Source organism: Cibotium barometz, chromosome 11, assembly GCF_041138505.1.
Source record: "Cibotium barometz isolate CiBa-2024 chromosome 11, ASM4113850v1, whole genome shotgun sequence".
Classification (NCBI taxonomy): Eukaryota; Viridiplantae; Streptophyta; class Polypodiopsida; order Cyatheales; family Cibotiaceae; genus Cibotium; species Cibotium barometz.
The window spans coordinates 34,178,352-34,199,058 of NC_141056.1; the positions used below are offsets into that span (position 1 = coordinate 34,178,352).

The following is a 20,707-nucleotide window of genomic DNA, read 5'->3' on the forward strand; positions in this document are numbered from 1 at the left end:
TCCACCTCTTGCTTGATTCTCTCCACCTCTTCTCTTTTCCCATAATATCTCCCTGAATAACTCCACACTTCCCAGAATATCTCCACACTTCCTAAATCTTCTCATGCTACCCTTTATTCTCTCCCAGTAGATTCTTCTCACCTTTTCACGGGTTCTTTCACAATTACATCTTCTCTTTTACATCCTCTAACCAAGGGCTTGTTCCCGCACACACCCTATTTACTTGTATTTTCAACACCTCCCCTCAAGTGAATAATCCTAGCACACCTAGACCCTATACCAAGTTTGCCTCCCTTTACTTGATAGTCCGCGACTAGTGTCTACACCTCCCCTCAAGTTATCTTAGCACACATGGACCCTGTATCAAGTTTCTTTCTTACTTGACAGTCCGCGACCAGACTGAGTGCCTCAAGTCCCTAAACTCCATAGTCCTTGACACTCTTTCTCTCTATGTGTCCAAGGCTACTATAAGTACCCGCGACCTTGACTAAAGTGCTCACACATACATCTACCACTTGGCCTACATCATCGGTGGCTCAAAGGTGGTTTTACTTTGTTGGGGCAGGTTACATTGGGTTGTGGGGTTTCTCTCTCTCTCTCTCTCTCAGAGATTTTCACATGGCTCCTCACTCTTTGGAGCCTCACATCTTCTCTTTTCTTCAGCTTCTCTCCACGCATCCATGTCTTTCTCTTCTTTCAGTCTTCTTGGGGCAGCTTCTCTTCTCGTGTCCATGTCTTCCTTCAATTCTTCCTTTAGATCTTCTTCTCGGTGTGGATCTTCCTCTTGGAAAGAGATATTCTTCTTCTTTCATGGCTGGGGCCATGAGCTTGTCCGTCATGTGAGCAACATGTTTCAATGTTTTGCTGACAGTTCCTTTGGGTTTTTGATGTTTATCTTGTGTCATTATGCAATGCAAACCCAAACTTATGCGGGAGGTCTTACCTCTTGCCTTATTATGGACAAGGGTAGTGTCTGATCCTATATTTACACTGATGTAATGTGCCCAATACATAATGCATATAGCATTCATTCTTATGCACATTCCCAAATGCAACTCTGGTTGTGAATAATCTTGATTTTGAGTGAGATTTACAGGCATTAACCAAGGGTTAAATGCAAAATGATGATTATCACAATTTTATCAGCACAATTTTCCCAGAAATTACATTAAATCAAGGGTAACCAATTTGTACGGGATGGTTGGAGTATCAAACCAACTCCGAATTGAAATTTGAAGTTATAAGGATCTATATCAGATACCTAATGGTTAATTTGAACCCTCAATTGTACCAAAATACAGTGATTAGCACTGATTAATCATTGATTAGCAAATTAATGCTCTGTTTTGTATGCAAAAAACAGAGTATGTGGGGAGTCCAGATCTGGTGCCTTACACTTCAAATGAGCTCAAATGCTTTCAAAGGCATCAATAGCAATGAGTCTAGTAGAGGATTAAGCCAAGAAACACAAGATTTGACCAAATATTGAAAGCTTAATCTCTGTTTTACCAAAGTCACCTGTAGATTTGATGAAGAGCTTGGATCTCACTATAGACTTGATGAAACTGAATTCTGTCTTCACCAGCTTGTAGAGCATGCTTGAAAACCCCTGGGGCTAAGAGGAATTGAAGCAATTGGATTTGATGAGCACAAGATCTACAAATCTATCAGAAAAGTCTGCGCTGGAAAAAACGCGAAATGCTCCTGAATGCGCCAGCGGTTTGCTGCGTTTTTTGCATAGGCTAGAGCCCCATGATGTTAGCTAGCTATGGTTAGAAGCTTTTGAGCTATTCTTGTGTGTGCAAGAAGAGGGAGCTCCTCCACTGGCTCGGGGTGCAAAAACTAGTTGAAAAGAAGAGGAAAAATTATAATTTTCTACTAATCCTAATTAGCAAAATAATTAGCAAGATAATGGGCTCACAAATTAGCATGGCTCTGATACCATGTTAAAATTTGAGCATAATGATGAGCTATGGTGGATCAAACACTAGAATCAATATCATTAACAAAGTGATTAGCAAATAATTAAGATGTAATTAGTGGATAATTAGCAAATAGATTAATGTAGGCATGGATACTCAAAAACCAGCAAATTCTCATTAGGGCTATGTCTCAATTTATAGAGTTTACATCAAGCATCAAATCCCATTGATTTCTCTATGATTCACTCCCATAATATCTCCACCTCTTGCTTGATTCTCTCCACCTCTTCTCTTTTCCCAGAATATCTCCCTGAATAACTCCACACTTCCCAGAATATCTCCACACTTCCTAAATCTTCTCATGCTATTCTTTATTCTCTCCTAGTAGATTCTTCTCACCTTTTCACAGGTTCTTTCACAATTATATCTTCTCTTTTACAGCCTCTAACCAAGGGCTTGTTCCCACACACACCCTATTCACTTGTATTTTCAACAAGAGCTACCATCAATAAAGTAACACCATCTTCATTGGTAGATTGGCCCTAGGGCCAAGTTGCCAGCAAAGATGATGTAGATTTGCTCATGGTAGCTTTACCCTAGTACCAAGCTAGATTATCTTGTGTTCCCTAGGGCCATTATATACTCCTTTGTATCTTGATGTACTTTAGAAAGGCCCTGGGGAACACAAGATAATCTAGAGTGATCCTGGGAAGAGAATCTAGCTTGGCCCTAGGGCCAAGCTCCAAAGAAAAATCCACATTCTCTTTGATAGTAGCTTGGCTGCCCTAGTGCCAAGCTACCATTAGAGAAACACCATATTTGTTGGTAGCTTATCCCTAGTGCCAAGATACCATTAGACCAACACCATCTTTGTTGGTAGATTAGCCTTAGGGCCAAGCTGCCACAGCAAAGATGATGTTGACTTGTTCATGGTAGCTTGTCCCTAGGGCCAAGCTAGATTGTCTTGTGTGTGGTAGCTTGATTCTCTTGTGTTCTCTAGTGCCATTCTCCTTGTGTGTGGTAGCTAGATTCTCTTGTGTTTCCTAGTGCCATTCTCTCAAGATTTCATGGTAGAATGGCCCTTGGGCCCATCTGTGCATGTTCATGGGCGAGTGATGCTTGTAAGAGAATCTAGCTTGGTCCTAGGGCCAAGTAACCTAGGACTAAGCTACCATGAACAAATCTACATCATCTTTGCTAGTAGATTAGCCCTTTGGCCATGCTACCATCTGTAACAAAGCAACACCATCTTTGTTGTTATATTGGCTTGGGCCAAGCTGCCAAAGATAATGTAGATTTATTCATGATAGCTTGGCCCTAGGGCCAATCTAGATTCCCTTGTGTGTGATAGCTATAATTGTTTGGTAGCTTGGCCCTAGGGCTAATCTATATTCTCCCATACATGTGGTAGCTTGGTCCAAGGGCCCTAGGGCTAATCTATATTCTCCCATGCATGTGGTAGCTTGGTCCAAGGGTCACTCTAGATTATCTTGTGTTCCCTAGGGCTATTCTCTTGAGATTGCACAATGTACTTTAGAATGACCATTCCTCGGGGGGTTCATCTAAAAATATGTAAGAATAGCACATGAGTTGAAATAAAGGGGTTTTTAACTCAAAATTTTAAGGTAAACTCATTTATAAAAGGGGTTTTTTTAATTGATCTTAAAAAAACCCATAAGTTCATAAAGAAAAGGGGTCATTTTATTTGTGAAAAATTCATAAGTTATGGGGTTTTTTAAATACCCCTCAAACTCACGTGATACATAGGGTTTCTTAGTAGTGCACCCCCCGAGGGCCATTCTCAAACACCTTGTGTAGGTAGAATGGCCATAGGGCCTTTCTCCACTCCCTTGTATCAACTGTTGGTAAATTTTACAATGGTCCTTCGACCAATCTCTACATGTGCTTACATAAAATATTAAAATATTAAAATTCTGAAGCATGCTATGGATGGTTTTAAAGCGCATTATGGAAGGTTCTCATTTATATGTAAGTATGATTGTTTTTTATATGATTGACTTATTTTTATTTTAACTCGTTTTAGGTACACAGATGGCTCCAAAGAGGAAAATTTATTTTTCATCAAATGTTGACATGGCAAGTTGAGAGCTAAGGAAGTGGTACATGGACTTCTACAATCTCAATGGTTGAAAAATTCACAAGATGCATCTTTTCCTTTAGTCTCACTAGATGCCAATGAGTCTTTCAAAGATAAAGGTTATTGGTGTATAAGTTTTAACTTGCATCCAAAAATTGAATGTATTGATGTTGAGGTACCCGGTGCATTATCTTATCGACTTTCTTGTCAAGCATATGTCAAAGATCGCATGGCAGCAAACCAAGAGGACACTATATTCTCTAGAGGATTGAAGTTGGATGTCGATAGTACCTTTGATATCACTGCTGACAAGCTACAAGATGTTATTATATAAGTCTTGGAAAAGAAAGTGCCAAAGATCTATGAAGCTGCATCAAGCTCAAAGAAGGCAAGACCTTCTCCACAAAAAGAGGGCAACATTTTTGATGTGGATGAAGTAAATCCTACTACATTGGGAGCTAGAGGTTCTTAAAAGGTACCTTCAGATTTGAACATTATGAATTCCAAGAGTTTGGCAAGGAAGGCTAAAAAGGTAAAGGATTCAGATCCAGGAGTATGGACAAGTATGTAAAATTCTTTCCACTTGGTTTGTACAAAGAGTTTGAAATAGCATCATTTTTCATTTTAAAGAAAACAAAAATTAAAAAACCATTAAATGGAATAAAGAAAAAGTAGGATTTCTAGCTTACATGAATTTTTGTGAGCTTTCCTTTGGCTTGATGGTTTGAGGGATCTACTCTTGTTTGCAACAAGAGTGGCCACCAATTCTTTTGAAGAGGAAACGGTCAAAAACTAATGAATTATCAATAAATTCACTATTTTTTGGCTCTGGGAGAGGAGTAGAGTAACAGTGCATAAAACACTATTAACCATTTACAAAGGGGGAGGCTTCATTTATAGGAAAAAGTGAGCCTCTAACCAAGCAAACTGATTCTAGAAATTTCCAGATCAGTTTGGTCAATTTTTTGATCATTTTTAGGTCAGTTTAGCTTACTTTTTGGATCTAGTTGAAGCAGGAGAGAGGAGAGATGAAAATATCTCATTATTTGTGAGTTTAAAACTCAACCACACATGTGAAATAGGCTCGGGGGGGTCACTCACAAAAAAATGTGAATATCACGTGCGTTCAAAACAGAAGCATATTTTTAATTTATGAAACTTACAGAAATATATTTACATAAGGGTATGATTTAAATTTTTTTAATTTTTTTTTTACATATTCATAAAGAAAAGGGGATATTATATAGATAAAAAATTCACAGATAAGGGATTTAAAATATAGGCCTTGAACGCACGCGATAGGGGTATTCTACATATAGTGACCCCCCCTGAGGAAATAGGCGCCTCCTTCATGAGGGGAATTCTCCCACACTGAGGTGTCAAAAATAGATCATTTCTTCTAAATATCTTTTTTTTAACTAATAACCTTGTCCGTAGTCAACTCTTCATCTTATGTGAGTATTTACTCATTTTTGGGGGGGATTTCCTTTTATTCTTCAATTTATCTCCTCCCTACATTTGGATTAATCTAATTGGTCCATATGAACCTTAATTCAAAAATTTCAAAAAATCTGGACCCTTTGGCTAAGGTCCTTTTTACCTGATTTCAATTTATTCCAATTGCACATTGGAAATTTCTTTTTGAATATCTGTTTCAGGGGAAACCATTTTAGACACTAGGAGGACTTTTATATCCAAAAATATCTCAATTTTGAATTACCTCCCTCTAGACATTTTCTCTCTCTAGGCCAAAACAGCGTAAAATGGGATCTTTCTTTTATTTCAGAGAGGGGAATAATTATAAGATCAGAAGGGGAGGTTTTTACACCTGCACACCTCAAAAGCCAGAGGGAGAAATCTTACATCCTAACCCACTTAAAAAACGCGAGATGTCCTCATCTCGCAAAATTAGAGAACTCTTTTCCTTAAGATCCAACTGATTCTGAGGTTCCTTATAGTCTGGTGAACCCTCGGTGAACCCAACAGAATCTTGGGATAAATATCCCTTATATAAAACTCATCATTAGATAATAATTCACTCAGATCGTATCATTCAAATCCTTATCACAATAATGGTCCATTAGATCGAATTTTCTATCTGAACAGTCCTTCATGGAAATTTTCAATTATACAGATTTTTAATTTGACATCCCTTAACTTGATTCACTAGGTCAAATGTTAACAGCAGCAATCTACCAGCACAATCCACTAACCTCATAGTGATTTACTGAAGTCATTAACGTCATTCCAGCTACGAATATCATCACAGCAGGGACTCGTCCCATTCATCCTCATTGTGGTTTTGCTTAGTTTATTACATTTCAACCAAAATTTAGGAATCTTCATTTTTCAATCAGAATCCAAATCAACTCATCAGTTCTCAACCACAATTTAAAATCATATCAACCACATTCGAATTCATTATCTGGATAGTATTAATGCTTATAATTTCAAGTCTTAGATTTACTCGTATATACTGCCAGTAAAGAGCTGCAGTTATACCCTCGGTATATACGGGTAGTCACACAGTGCTTGGAACTATAAGGTAAATACCATCATGTCTAGGCCTCAAGCAAGTCACGGATTCCATACAATTGCGGTACTTCCATCTGAAGACCCAATTACCAATTTACGAATTTCAGTTTGAATATCAATTCGTATGAATTTTTTCACACAATTTATAACCTTTTACTACTTCTTCATAAATTTTTGACATTTTTGGCTTCTCGGTTGATCCTCACTACCCAATTCGCTCTGATACGAGCTGTGAGGTCCCTATCCCCACCGCGCAAAGAATTCAGGGGTTCTAGCAGCGGAAGTAGCACTTCTTGCGCGGGGCAGGGTCTCACACTCGGGGCCTCGCCCACACGGATATCCGGACAAGAGACTAATCCATCGGTTCTTCCAAAACCGATCCCAGAAAAACTTCCCTTGCCCGGAAAGCACGGGCGATTCCTCCAGGATAACTTTTCTCTAACGTAGTCAAAAGCCTTAACTAACTGAACTAATCTGAAGTCCCAAATTAGATTAGGGAAAAGATTGCACTTGGATCATAGAGACCAAGGCTTTTTTCCTCATTGAGAGGCACAACCGTTGATTCTTTTCCATAGAACAATTTTTGTCCAGGATTTACCTCATCTATCGTACCATAACAGAATTGAGTCTTAATTTAAGGATCCATCAGTCCAGCCTAGCCCCATCCAGTCCCGTGGGTTAGCCAACCGCCCAACCACTATAGTGATGGGATACAAGTAAGAATTTTGTTAGGTTTTGTCCCGGGTACCAGGGAAAAGAGTTCCCATGCCCCCTAGCCGGATATTCATGCAAACTTAAAACTAGTCATACCACTTACACACCCAATATGAAATTGCCTTTTTCTTAGCATCAGCTATCTTTAAAACAATCATTTAATGAAACCATTGTATCACTGATCACAATCCTCAAAATCTCCGGTTGAATCCTTATTTCCAATCATTCCTTCATCAGTGTACCTATGGCATCATTGGCAACCAGAACGCTCACCACCTGCCAGGTGAGGCTGTAATTTGGACAAAATTCTAGCTCACAATGGGGTTTCCATGAAAAATTTAAAGATTGTTAATTTTAATTAATTCCTATTTATTCTCCATTAGCCAAAAAGGGAGGGGAGTGGCATTGAAGGCCTTACACCCCTCTTACGCCATTATGACAATCACTTACACAAAATTATTATAAGGGGATATTGTGAAAAGAAAGGACACGGACCACACCCCCCATTGTTGAAAGAGTCTGTGTGCACCCCCACTTGTTTGAGTAAATCAAAAAGAAAATTCGAAGAGGTGCACACTTTCTTGAGTAAATCAAAAAGAAAATTCGAAGAGTGGATGATTTAGTTCCCTCACTAGAAGATAGGGGAATTTAGACTTCAAAATTTGCTTTGGGTGTGTGGAGAGAAAGAGAAACACTTATATATAAAGAGAAAGGCACCTTAGTTCTTGGGACACAATTAAATGGAAAGAGGAGAGAGAGAGAGAAAGACAATCAAATATAAAGAGAAAGGCACCTTAGTTCTTGCTGCACCCATGCATGAGGGGGAGAGGGACATGGAGAGAGAGAAATGAAACGTAATTGGGAGGCCATCCTCGTGAAATTTTGAAGTCAATTACGTCTTAGGCTCAGGGGATGCACTACTAAGAAACCCTATGTATCATGTGCATTCAAGGGATATTTAAAAGTCCCTTGTGTGAATTTTTCTACTTACGATTTTTTTCAAAATCAATTAAAAAAACCTCTTCTGTAAATTTACCTTAAAATTTTGAATTAAAAAATCTCTTCATTTGAACTCACATGGTGTAGTTACATATTTTTAAGTGAACCCCCACATATTAAAGTAGACAAAAGAAGAGAAATGGTGTACTTACATATGTTTAAGTGAACCCCCACATATCAGGGTACATAAAAGAAGCCAGAAAGTGCTCCTACACGTAATTCGAGCCCCTCCCATGACATGAATGCTAGTGATGACCACCCTCTCCATATTCGCCAGCTCCTCATTGCCCCCGTGGCTTGTGCCTCTCCTCAAATGTTATTATGGCTTTTAATTAGCACCATGTGTACATGTGATTAGGTAAGAATTAATCACAAAATCATGCAAATGAAGCTCAATCAAATCTATTTTTTCACTCTTTGAAGAGCACTATAATCCTCATTTTTTGGATTAATCCTTAGGCATGTGTAGCAAGGTATTTATACCTTAATTTGGATTTGATTTCGAAATTGCATTGGTTGGTTAACTTTCACTAATTAGGTTTAAAGTTTAGGCCTTTTGTGGTATGCCACTACTCAATATATTAGGCAATGGTACACTCCATTATCAGAATGAGAAGATTGACAACAACCAGAAGTGATAAGGCACTCCTTGAAAGTGGCGCCATTTATATTAGCCAATTTTGTGTATGGAGAATTTACTGAACTGCCAAGCTTAAGCTCAAGAGTCTCACCCTCTCTTGTAGAGAACTACTTGGTTTTGTGCTTAGGCAATGGTACACTCCATTAGAATCAGAATAAGAAGCTCAACAACAACCAAAAGTGCTTAGGCAATGGTACACTCCATTAGAATCAGAATGAGAAGCTCAACAACAACCAAAAGTGATAAGGCACTTCTTGAAAGTGGCGCCATTTATGTTAGCCAATTTTGTGTATGGAGAATTTATTGAACTACCAAGCTTGAGCTCAAGAGTCTCACCCTCACTTGTGGAGAGCTACTCGATTTTGTGCTTCTCTCACACTCGTTTATCACACTCAATGGCTTCATCCTCATGGGTGAAGAGTCGGGTTGTTCCATGCTTCTCCTGCACACTCGTTGTCACACTCATGTGGAATGTGAAGGTTAAAGTGGAAAACCTTACATGAAGCCGATCATTATGCAATTCTTAATCACTCCTCCAAAAAGAGGGAAGAGAAGAGAAGAAGACAAAGCAAGAGGAGACAAGCCAATTAGCACAATAAATGCCCCCAACCCAAACCCTAATCCTAATCACATCCACCCATGCTAGATTATAGATAGATTAAACTTGCAAGAGAGATTAGAGAGAACACTAAACTCTATTTCATGAATGGGGAGAGTGATTATAAAACACGAGAAATTGGCTTTTATACTTTCCAAGTCTTTTGTCACAAGGTCACTCAGGGAGTAAGTGTGACCTTGCACCCATGATTAAATAGAGAAATTTTATAAGTATTTGGGTTTTTTAGCTAGGTTTCTCGTGTTATATCCTTAAAGTACAAGAATCAAGAGTTTCTTAAGAGTACTTACAAGACTCGATAGCACCTTAAAAGTGCTTATAACATCAAATGATGGGAATTATAATATAAGTAAAAGACACTCATTACAAAGTGTATGGAAGTTGTTAGTAGAGAGCTGTGTTAGCCAAAAGTGGTTAACACATGTGTCGATCTTAAAAGTGATCCCAAACTAAATTAGGATAGGTTTAGGCTATATTAACTAAGTAATTTCTAATTGATTATGTAATATATCCTTATTTTATACTAAAGATTCATGCTAAGAAAATCTTGATCCTAAAATCTTCATACAAAATTTGCCCACATTTTTAAACTTTTATAAAGTGTTCTTAGTACTTATAACTTACAAAATCATAAAAACAAATTAAGTCACTCATGTTGAGTTGATTTATCACACAATTGATCAAAGCGAGCATACGATGTCATGTGATGGGAACTCAAGTTAAAGGCATCAAGGATGTATTAAGAATAAACACCAATCGTCCCTACACTAGAATAGAATGAGGGTCTAGCCAATAAAAATAGAAATTCTTTTATAACTAGAAGGGTACAGAGATGTTGAGCCTATTTTGCCGCTAGAAACGCTTCTATGCCCGTTCTCAGGGAGGATGCGCCAAGACACATTAAAAAGTAGGCCCATTGCCCACACATCCCAACTAAATGTGCTCGGATCAAGCGTGCACATGTAGAATCCATCCTCAGTCATAGAAATTTTGGTCACCATTTGAGCACATTTGGTTGAAATATGCAGGCCAGGGGCTAATTTCGAGGGAGGCACATTAAAAAGTAGGCCCCTTCAGGCCGACACATTCAAATGTGCTTGGGTGGTTGAGAGAACAAGCAAATCAAAGGGATGCTCATGAAATTGTGATGAATAATATTGAGATAAGCGAAAGAAGCCTCATTATCATCTAATAAATCCATCAATAGTATCTCCGCAAATCAATCTTTTAATGCTAATGAGTTACCTTTTAACATGTGTTAGAAGATGTAAGAGACATGGAGATATTATTAGAAGATATAGGAGTCATGGAGATAGCATTAGACTCATTGACTTGTTTTTGGACTCATTTTACATATGTGTATCTTTGATAATTTTATTACATGTTTTTTTAACTTTGTTAATTTATTTTTATCTTTGATAATTTTATTACATGTTTTTTTAACTTTGTTAATTTATTTTTATGCTTTCATTATGCCCATAGTCATAATAATCTACTCCTACCCTCGATCATCAAAGTGCATGATCTCATTAAAAAAAAAGGAACAAAATAATCAAAAAATTTCCAAAAAAAAGGAACAAAATAATTTAAAAAAAAATCAATTTACAGGCGTTGATATTTCCGTCCATATCTGCATCGAAAATTTTGATAGCTATACTGACGAATACTAATGGTCTCACTGACGAAGTTCTGAATGACTCATATACCTGCATTCATATTCTTTTCTCCAAAAAGAATCTACGCTAATGGCATTTCATTTTAAAAATGACTATCTCCTCAAAAGCATTGGTAAAAGCCTTGAAATTGGGTCCTCTTGTTTTTACTCTATAACTTGCAGAAAAGGTTTTGGATTACCATCTAATCAAGCGTCTAATGAATGCGATGCGTGTTTTCATCTATGCTAATTTATGGTCCTCATTTGAACAGTATAACCATGGTAAAAGGCTGGCATTAAACGCTCCATTCTCCTCTCTAGTTCGCTCAAAAAGAGAATAAGCACTGAGACACGAGCTCCCTGAGTGGTAATCCAAAACAAAAATACTACATTTTGAACTTGTTTAGATTATTCAACAATAGACGATAGCTTTCTCATGGGGATCTATTTCTAGCGATGTCGTCAATACTTAGGTGTTCGTAAAAAATAAAGGGTGTGACGGTAAACAACGTAAGGCGAATTAAGGAGCACTTGCGTGACGGTGCCCCAGCCTGTCACGCCTCGGAAGCTGCCAGTGCCTCCCAGAACGGCCACCTCGGCAGGGTCAGAGCCATCGAGCAGGGACTGGAAGTGGATGGTCCCATTGCAGGAGCCGTCGTTGTAGGTGATGATCTCCGTTTCGAAGCCAGCATAGGTAGAGTCATAGCTCGTGTCGATTGTGTACCCTCTCGCATACCCCAAGGCCTTGGAGCTGTTGGACTGCTCCTGGGTTACATTCAATGCAAAGATGATGCCGAGGCCAAATGAATTGCTACGAGTAGCATTCAATGCTGGAAATAAGTAGGCCAAGCCGGGATCTCCGATCTTCACGTGCACGTAGTATGTGAGCTTAGATTTCTTGCAGCGGCTACTACGACTGCTGGCCGCACTCACATCCACCACAAGGAAGATCATGAGAAGAAGGGCAATGCAGAGAAGCAGGCGGATAACGGCGGCTGGTGAAGGGGAGACGCCATAGCTCTTGAGAGTAGTACCTGCCATATTGACTACAGAAAGGAGAAAGGAGAAAGCAGAAAGCAGAAAGAAAGAGAAAGCAAGACACCACACAAGGCTAGCTATGCACTGCAGGACTCGTTTATATACCTTCTGAACTCTCTACAAGGTTATTTTATATGAACTCTCTACTCCAGCTAAGACAGCGCACAAAGTCAAACTATGATACGCTTTGTTTATATGGTTACGAGAAAAGCTTCGAGTGTATAGGCGGGGCTCCGCGCGGCTTTACAGAAATCATCTTCCTTTTACTAAATTGCAATTGCACGTCGCTACCGTAGGCCCGTCTTCCCCTGCAAATCCCTCGGCATTTTGCCCTCATTTTCAAGGAAGCCATTTGGGAACTAGCGCATGCTTCACGTTCCACGTGCGCACATCGTGTGACACTGTACGAGCTTCTCCACTTTTCTCTTCTTCAGCTACTGATGAGTAACTTTTCCATGCCAACTCTGGTTTTCTTCGCTTCCGTCTGTTGAAGCACTACTAAATGTGACCTAGGACGGTGGCGAGACACCTCAATAATTTAAAAAGGCATGTGCATGCTCTTGATATGTAGTTACCATTTGAATTTTTATTTGGTACTACTTTGAATCTTTAGGGAAAAAAAAAGCATTTAAAAGTCAATTAGCTTCTTCGTACCTAGAGACTAATTATATATAAAAACGAATTAACTTATCATTAGGACTTTTCACTTAGGTAAAGTAGAAGTATGCAATTCTTAGGTTGCCCTTGATATAAGCAAGGATAGAAAATTGGACGTTGAATAAGTCAACATTTACCAAGGAGTGCTTTTAACTCTACGTAAAGCAAACAGGTGTCTTTTACAATCGCCTTCTTTTTTTGACAGTGTATTGATATAGGAGCCTATCCACGTATATACATTGTGGTGGGTTAGTTGAGGGAAAATGCCCAACCACACTCCCGAGGTGCAAACCTAAAATGGCATTTCTTTCAGTACTCCCTCTCCTAGAATCCCAACACTTGCAAGCTAAACACATTTTTTTAAAAAAAAAGCCTACCCACCTTATTGTGGATACATTCATTAGGGTATCGAACTAATGGTTGTGGACTAGGAAGTAATGCACATGATGATATGAGAAAAATTCCAAGTAGTTTTCTACTTATGTGACAACTCTTTATATATTTTGAGACTTGGAATACCACTACGTTACATTAAGAACAATGTCTTATTGGTGTAAATTAAGTGTAAATAACGAGAGGTAATTAATCAAACTCATCAAGTGTTTTTTACCTACTCTATAGAATCCTAGGTCCTTACACTTGCAATGACTACTTTGGCTCATGAATGATTTCCTATGTTGCTAACATTGATAGAAACATTCTGTTAAGTAATGAGCACAAAAACATGGTATTTATTATTATCAATTTTTAAATTCATGAGCATAAACACATGTAAATTCAAATATTAGTTGGATGAATATATAAATTTTAATGTCTTTTTCATTACCATAAATCTCTTACTAGTACAAAAAGAAAAGAGCAATACTTATGACAAAAAATAAAATTGATGTTATGCAATAATTTTCTTATAGCAATTTATATGTTTCGAAAATGTACAAGCTCAAGAGTATTATAAAAAATCACATTTAAAAGATGTATGCTCATGCTAGTGTTTTTTCCGTGTGTGTGTATATATAACTTACTATGCCAACAAGCTCATTTTCATGTGTGTGTATTTATAACTTACTATGTCAAGGGTGGTTGCAAGATGAGGGTACTCACTTTCGTTCACTCTCTCTAAAATTGGGACATCCATGCATCTCGGGCGGAGTACCTCGATCGTGATAGTGCCGCGAATCAAAAGACGACACGTGCCTCCCGAGCCTAAATCGACATATCTCGATCGAGATGCCAACTAATGCCACGCTAGCAGGTCCGGGTTTCCAGGCGTCATCCATGTCACCAATACATGTCACCGCCACCACAATATCTTGATCGAGATATCTATGCCACTCGGATCCACATCAGGGCCACGCTGTATCCCCGTAGGCATATTTGACTAGCACATCTCCATCGTTCACGTATCTCGAACGAAAAATGTACATCCAATCGCGACCATTCATTGTTCGAGGTAATCGGATACAATCTCCACCGTCCCCATATCTCGATCGAGATACTGAGTTCAAATCTCAGCCGTCCAAATATCTCGATCGAGATACAGAGATTCAATCTGCACCGTCCGAATATCTCGATCGAGATACGTAGATGCAATATCCACCGTCCAATTATCTCGATCGAGATACTGAAACGCAATCTATACCGTCCATTCACGTACGCTGGAAGATGCGATCTCGGCCGTTTAAATATCTCGATCGAGGTATATAATGAATCTTGACCGTCGAGATACCTTGTCGTGGTAATGCCTTTAAATCGTGGCCGTCCATTTACCTCGAACGAGATAGTAATATCAAATCTCAGCCGTCGATCCTTCCCCAACCCTAGAATTAGGTGTGTATCTTGGCCGTATGTTGCACTAACCCTAATATCCAGAGCGTTAATCTTGCAAACCCTAAATTGCATGATGTTACCGAACCTCGATCGAGGTTATAAAATCGGAAAACTTTTTTTTTTTGCCTCATTTTCACAAGTCGTTTTCACTCTCTTGCTCTCTTGATTTGGATTAGTATTAGTGAGCCCATTAGCTTTGTTTTTAGCTTCATTAGTGCTACTTAGCACTAAGCATTAGACCCTTCACATTAGACCCTTCACATTGGACCCTTAACATTTGGCTTAGGTTTTAGCATGGAGGGCCACGAGGAGGGCCACGAGGAGGGCCGCTCATCTATTGCGGACCTCATCACGGAGATAGACCGCGAGTTAGCGGCTATCCGTAGGAGTGCTAGAGACACTCCGTCTACATTACATATCGTGGCAGACTTGGAGGCGATGCTTGCGTCCCTTCGTAGCCTTCACGATATTGTTTATGTAGATGAGTGGATAGCCCACCATCGCGCTGCTCCTGTGTCACATGGCCTGACATATCGTCAGGTCTGTGATCTTGCTCCTATTAGGGATGGGGCTTTCCTAGATCTTTTCCTCGATAGTCGTGGGATGAGGCCCGGGGCAGGCAAGCCCCTCACTATTTCGCGGTGTTCGCATCCTCGTATGGCGGCACATATCTATAGTCGATATGTTGCCGCATATGGGAGGATGCCGAACAACCGCCAGATTCCCATATACTTCGCAAAGCAGTTATATGCGGAGTTTGTCTTAGGGGAGGAGGTCGATTACACCAGCCATCGTCCGGGTGGTGGTGCTGGCCGAGGCCGTCTCCAGGACCAGGGTAGGCGGCCTCCACCAGCCCTTCGTGTAGCACCTACCACAGATCCTTCATTTGTGCCATTGTCGACAGTAGAGGCTCTTGGCACGCAGGTCGGCATTGACGTACGGAGTACCACGGAGAGCATCCAGCACGTGGTGCGCCTATTCTCACGATCTATACCGACGACAGATGTGGAGGTATTTACATATATATTACGTCTTAAGTTTTTTTGGTCATTTATCTTCATGTTTATATGTACTTTTCTATATTTTTACATGAGCAGCATGGTTGATTGTGTCACACAGGTTCCCACACCTACCACTCAGGAGTTGGTAGAGGCGAGAGCAGAGATTGACCGCCTCCGAGCTGCATTACAGATGGCAGAGGCAGCTACTGCAGAGGCACAGCATCTGAGAGAGTCCGACATCCAGCAGGTAGGTTTCTCTTGCACGTAAAAGAGTTATAATTAAGGTCCTAAGTTACAAATTTCTTTAAGTAATACCTAATGAGAGACTAATCAAATATTTTAATGCTTTACTTTTTTGCGTAGGCTCGGACCGAGGTAGAGAGCTCCAGAGCTGAGGCACAGCATCATCAGATTATGGAGCAGATTGCCCAGCACAGGGCAGAGCAGCTGATGCTGCATGTTCGAGAGTATCGTAGATCATCGGACGTGACAGTGCCTTACCTACCGTTATATCCACGGCCTGTCACAGAGGTTTTTTGACGACCTCTCCTGCAGGATGCACCACCCTTCCTACGTGATGCGTGCTGTTGTTTATGTATCGAGGACATTGATACTACAGGAGGATATGCCCTAGGATGTCGACATATTTTCCACTTGTCTTGCATCGCCCAGGAGCTCGTCCGGTTCTCAGCATGCCTATCCTGCCGTGCACGCGTCGACCTAGCGACGTACAGGGTATTGGGCATCGATGATCTTCACCTAGGCCTTGTACGAGTAGATGCCAGGACTGGCAGGCCTGTCGACTTTACATCAGCTATGGACTTAGGACTCGACGCCTTCGACGATAGAGCTCAGGAGCCTGGGGTGCCACCTGAGATAGAGTGGAGCTCACATGAGTTCGACGCTTACCAGAGAGTCCTACATGAGAGCCAGGTGACAGCATATGAGCGCGTGGGTGGTGCTGGCCCTAGTGGCACAGCGGGTGATGGTGCTAGCAGCAGTGCTGCTTCTCATGAGCAGCATGTCCTTACAGTAGAGGAGCTTACACGAGCAGAGTGGCAGACACGCACCATTGCAGATTATAGATTTTGGGTTTACAGACAGAGGCGTCTTGCATTAGCACGACGTAGAGAGAGAGAGAGGGCCATAGCAGCTTTTGGGACTCGTGAGCTCCCGAGTACACCGGCACCAGCTCACGATCCTGCCTTTGAGGTAGACCTCCCCGCAGACATTCGACGACCCCCGCAGCCGGCACAACCTCCTCGACGTGCACAGCAGCCTCGACGCGCACGTCGACCGGCAGTTAGAGATGACGATTTTGATTGGGTTGCTGTTGGGATAGTGACTAAACTCAGACTAGCTGGGTTAGCTCACTTACATTGTACTTAGATTTTTGGGCTGTGACTAACCTCAGACTAGCTGGGGTAGCTCATTTTCATTCTGATGTACTTATTTGATGTTTATATCATTATGAGTTTTCTCATTATTGAGTATCATTACATTTTAGTTGATGTTCTTGATTTTATTATATTTTTTAACACTTTGGCTATCATATTGTTTGTTGAAAATCTCCATGCCATCGTACCCAAACATGCTCCGATGGGGACCAAACTTTGCAAGCATGGGGAGGGGACCCACCCCCACATGCTTGCAAAGTTTGGTCACAATCAGAGCATGTTTGGATTGGCAATTGGCGCCCAGTGCGGGTTTTTCAAGTCTCTTGGTGCTTAAGAGGCCATGGAAAATCCGGGCCTTCCCCATACCATCGTACCCAAACATGCTCCGATGGGGACCAAACTTTGCAAGCATGTGGGGGTGGGTCCCCCCCACATGCTTGCAAAGTTTGGTCCCCATCAGAGCATGTTTGGATTGGCAATTGGCGCCCAGTGCAGGTTTTTCAAGTCTCTTGGTGCTTAAGAGGCCATGGAAAATCCGGGCCTTCCCCATACCATCGTACCCAAACATGCTCCGATGGGGACCAACCTTTGCAAGCATGTGGGGGTGGGTCCCCCCCACATGCTTGCAAAGTTTGGTCACAATCACAGCATGTTTGGATTGGCAATTAGCGCGGAGTGCGGGTTTTTCAATTCTCTTGGTGCTTAAGAGGCCATGGAAAATCCGGGCCTTCCCCATACCATCGTACCCAAACATGCTCTGATGGGGACCAAACTTTGCAAGCATGGGGAGGGGACCCACCCCCACATGCTTGCAAAGTTTGGTCACAATTAGAGCATGTTTGGATTGGCAATTAGCGCCCAGTGCGGGTTTTTCAAGTCTCTTGGTTCTTAAGAGGCCATGGAAAATCCGGGCCTTCCTCATACCATCGTACCCAAACATGCTCCGATGGGGACCAAACTTTGCAAGCATGTGGGGGTGGGTCCCCCCCACATGCTTGGAAAGTTTGGTCACAATCAGAGCATGTTTGGATTGGAAATTGGCGCCCAGTGTGGGTTTTTCAAGTCTCTTGGTGCTTAAGAGGCCATGGAAAATTCGGGCCTTCCCCATACCATCGTACCCAAACATGCTCCGATGGGGACCAAACTCTGCAAGCATGTGGGGGTGGGTCCCCCCCACATGCTTGCAAAGTTTGGTCACAATCAGAGCATGTTTGGATTGGCAATTAGCGTCCAGTGCGGGTTTTTCAAATCTCTTGGTGCTTAAGAGGCCATGGAAAATCCGGGCCTTCCCCATACCATCGTACCCAAACATGCTCCGATGGGGACCAAACTTTGCACGCATGGGGAGGGGACCCACCCCCACATGCTTGCAAAGTTTGGTCACAATTAGAGTATGTTTGGATTGGCAATTGGCGCCCAGTGCGGATTTTTCAAGTCTCTTGGTGCTTAAGAGGCCATGGAAAATCTGGGCCTTCCCCATACCATCGTACCCAAACATGCTCCGATGGGGACCAAACTTTGCAAGCATGTGGGGGTGGGTCCCCCCCACATGCTTGCAAAGTTTGGTCACAATCAGAGCATGTTTGGATTGGCAATTAGCGCCCAGTGCGGGTTTTTCAAGTCTCTTGGTGCTTAAGAGGCCATGGAAAATCCGGGCCTTCCCCATACCATCGTACCCAAACATGCTCTGATGGGGACCAAACTTTGCAAGCATGGGGAGGGGACCCACCCCCACATGCTTGCAAAGTTTGGTCACAATCAGAGCATGTTTGGATTGGCAATTGGCGCCCAGTGCAGGTTTTTCAAGTCTCTTGGTGCTTAAGAGGCCATGGAAAATCCGGGCCTTCCCCATACCATCGTACCCAACCATGCTCCGATGGGGACCAAACTTTGCAAGCATGTGGGGGTGGGTCCCCCCAACATGCTTGCAAAGTTTGGTCCCCATCGGAGCATGTTTGGATTGGCAATTGGCGCCCAGTGCGGGTTTTTCAAGTCTCTTGGTGCTTAAGAGGCCATGGAAAATCCGGGCCTTCCCCATACCATCGTACCCAAACATGCTCCGATGGGGACCAAACTTTGCAAGCATGTGGGGGTGGGTCCCCCCCACATGCTTGCAAAGTTTGGTCATGTGGGGGTGGGTCCCCCCCACATGCTTGCAAAGTTTGGTCACAATCAGAGCATGTTTGGGTACGATGGTATGGGGAAGGCCCGGATTTTCCATGGCCTCTTAAGCACCAAGAGACTTGAAAAATCCGCACTGGGCGCCCATTGCCAATCCAAACATGCTCTGATTGTGACGAAACTTTGCAAGCATGTGGGGGGGACCCACCCCCACATGCTTGCAAAGTTTGGTCCCCATCGGAGCATGTTTGCGTACGATGTTATGGGGAAGGCCCGGATTTTCCATGGCCTCTTAAGCACCAAGAGACTTGAAAAACCCGCACTGGGCGCCAATTGCCAATCCAAACATGCTCTGATTATGACCAAACTTTGCAAGCATGTGGGGGGGACCCACCCCCACATGCTTGCAAAGTTTGGTCCCGATCGGAGTATGTTTGGGTACGATGGTATGGGGAAGGCCCGGATTTTCCATGGCCTCTTAAGCACCAAGAGACTTGAAAAACCCGCACTGGGCGCTAATTGCCAATCCAAACATGCTCCGATGGGGACCAAACTTTGCAAGCATGTGGGGGGGACCCACCCCCACATGCTTGCAAAGTTTGGTCCCCATCGGAGCATGTTTGGGTACGATGGTATGGGGAAGGCCCGGATTTTCCATGGCCTCTTAAGCACCAAGAGACTTGAAAAACCCGCACTGGGCGCCAATTGCCAATCCAAACATGCTCTGATTGTGACCAAACTTTGCAAGCATGTGGAGGGGCAAGCATGTGGGGGGGACCCACCCCCACATGCTTGCAAAGTTTGGTCCCCATCGGAGCATGTTTGGGTACGATGGTATGAGGAAGGCCCGGATTTTCCATGGCCTCTTAAGAACCAAGAGACTTGAAAAACCCGCACTGGGCGCTAATTGCCAATCCAAACATGCTCTAATTGTGACCAAACTTTGCAAGCATGTGGGGGTGGGTCCCCTCCCCATGCCTGCAAAGTTTGGTCCCCATCGGAGCATGTTTGGGTACGATTGTATGGGGAAGGCCCGGATTTTCCATGGCCTCTTAAGCACCAAGAGACTTGAAAAACCCGCACTGGGCGCTAATTGCCAATCCAAACATGCTCCGATGGGGACCAAACTTTGCAGGCATGTGGGGGGGACCCACCCCCACATGCCTGCAAAGTTTGGTCCCCATCGGAGCATGTTTGGGTACGATGGTATGGGGAGATTTTCAACAAACAATATGATAGCCAAAGTGTTAAAAATATAATAAAATCAAGAACATCAACTAAAATGTAATGATACTCAATAATGAGAAAACTCATAATGATATAAACATCAAATAAGTACATCAGAATGAAAATGAGCTACCCTAGCTAGTCTGAGGTTAGTCACTGCCCAAAAATCTAAGTACAATGTAAGTGAGCTAACCCAGCTAGTCTGAGTTTAGTCACTATCAAGATAGAGATCTAGTCAGCAGCACCCTCTCTAGCTCTCAA

The 20,707-nt window shown here is 42.1% G+C and overlaps 1 protein-coding gene across 1 annotated transcript; it reads right to left on the reverse strand.

Moving 5' to 3' along the window:
- Positions 1 to 11,563: 11,563 nt before the first annotated feature.
- On the reverse strand, positions 11,564 to 12,303 carry LOC147634095 (uncharacterized). Its single transcript, XM_086804540.1, has one exon. The coding sequence runs from the start codon at positions 12,217 to 12,219 to the stop codon at positions 11,641 to 11,643; it is 579 nt and encodes a 192-aa protein (XP_086660666.1). The 5' UTR covers positions 12,220 to 12,303; the 3' UTR covers positions 11,564 to 11,640.
- Positions 12,304 to 20,707: the final 8,404 nt, after the last annotated feature.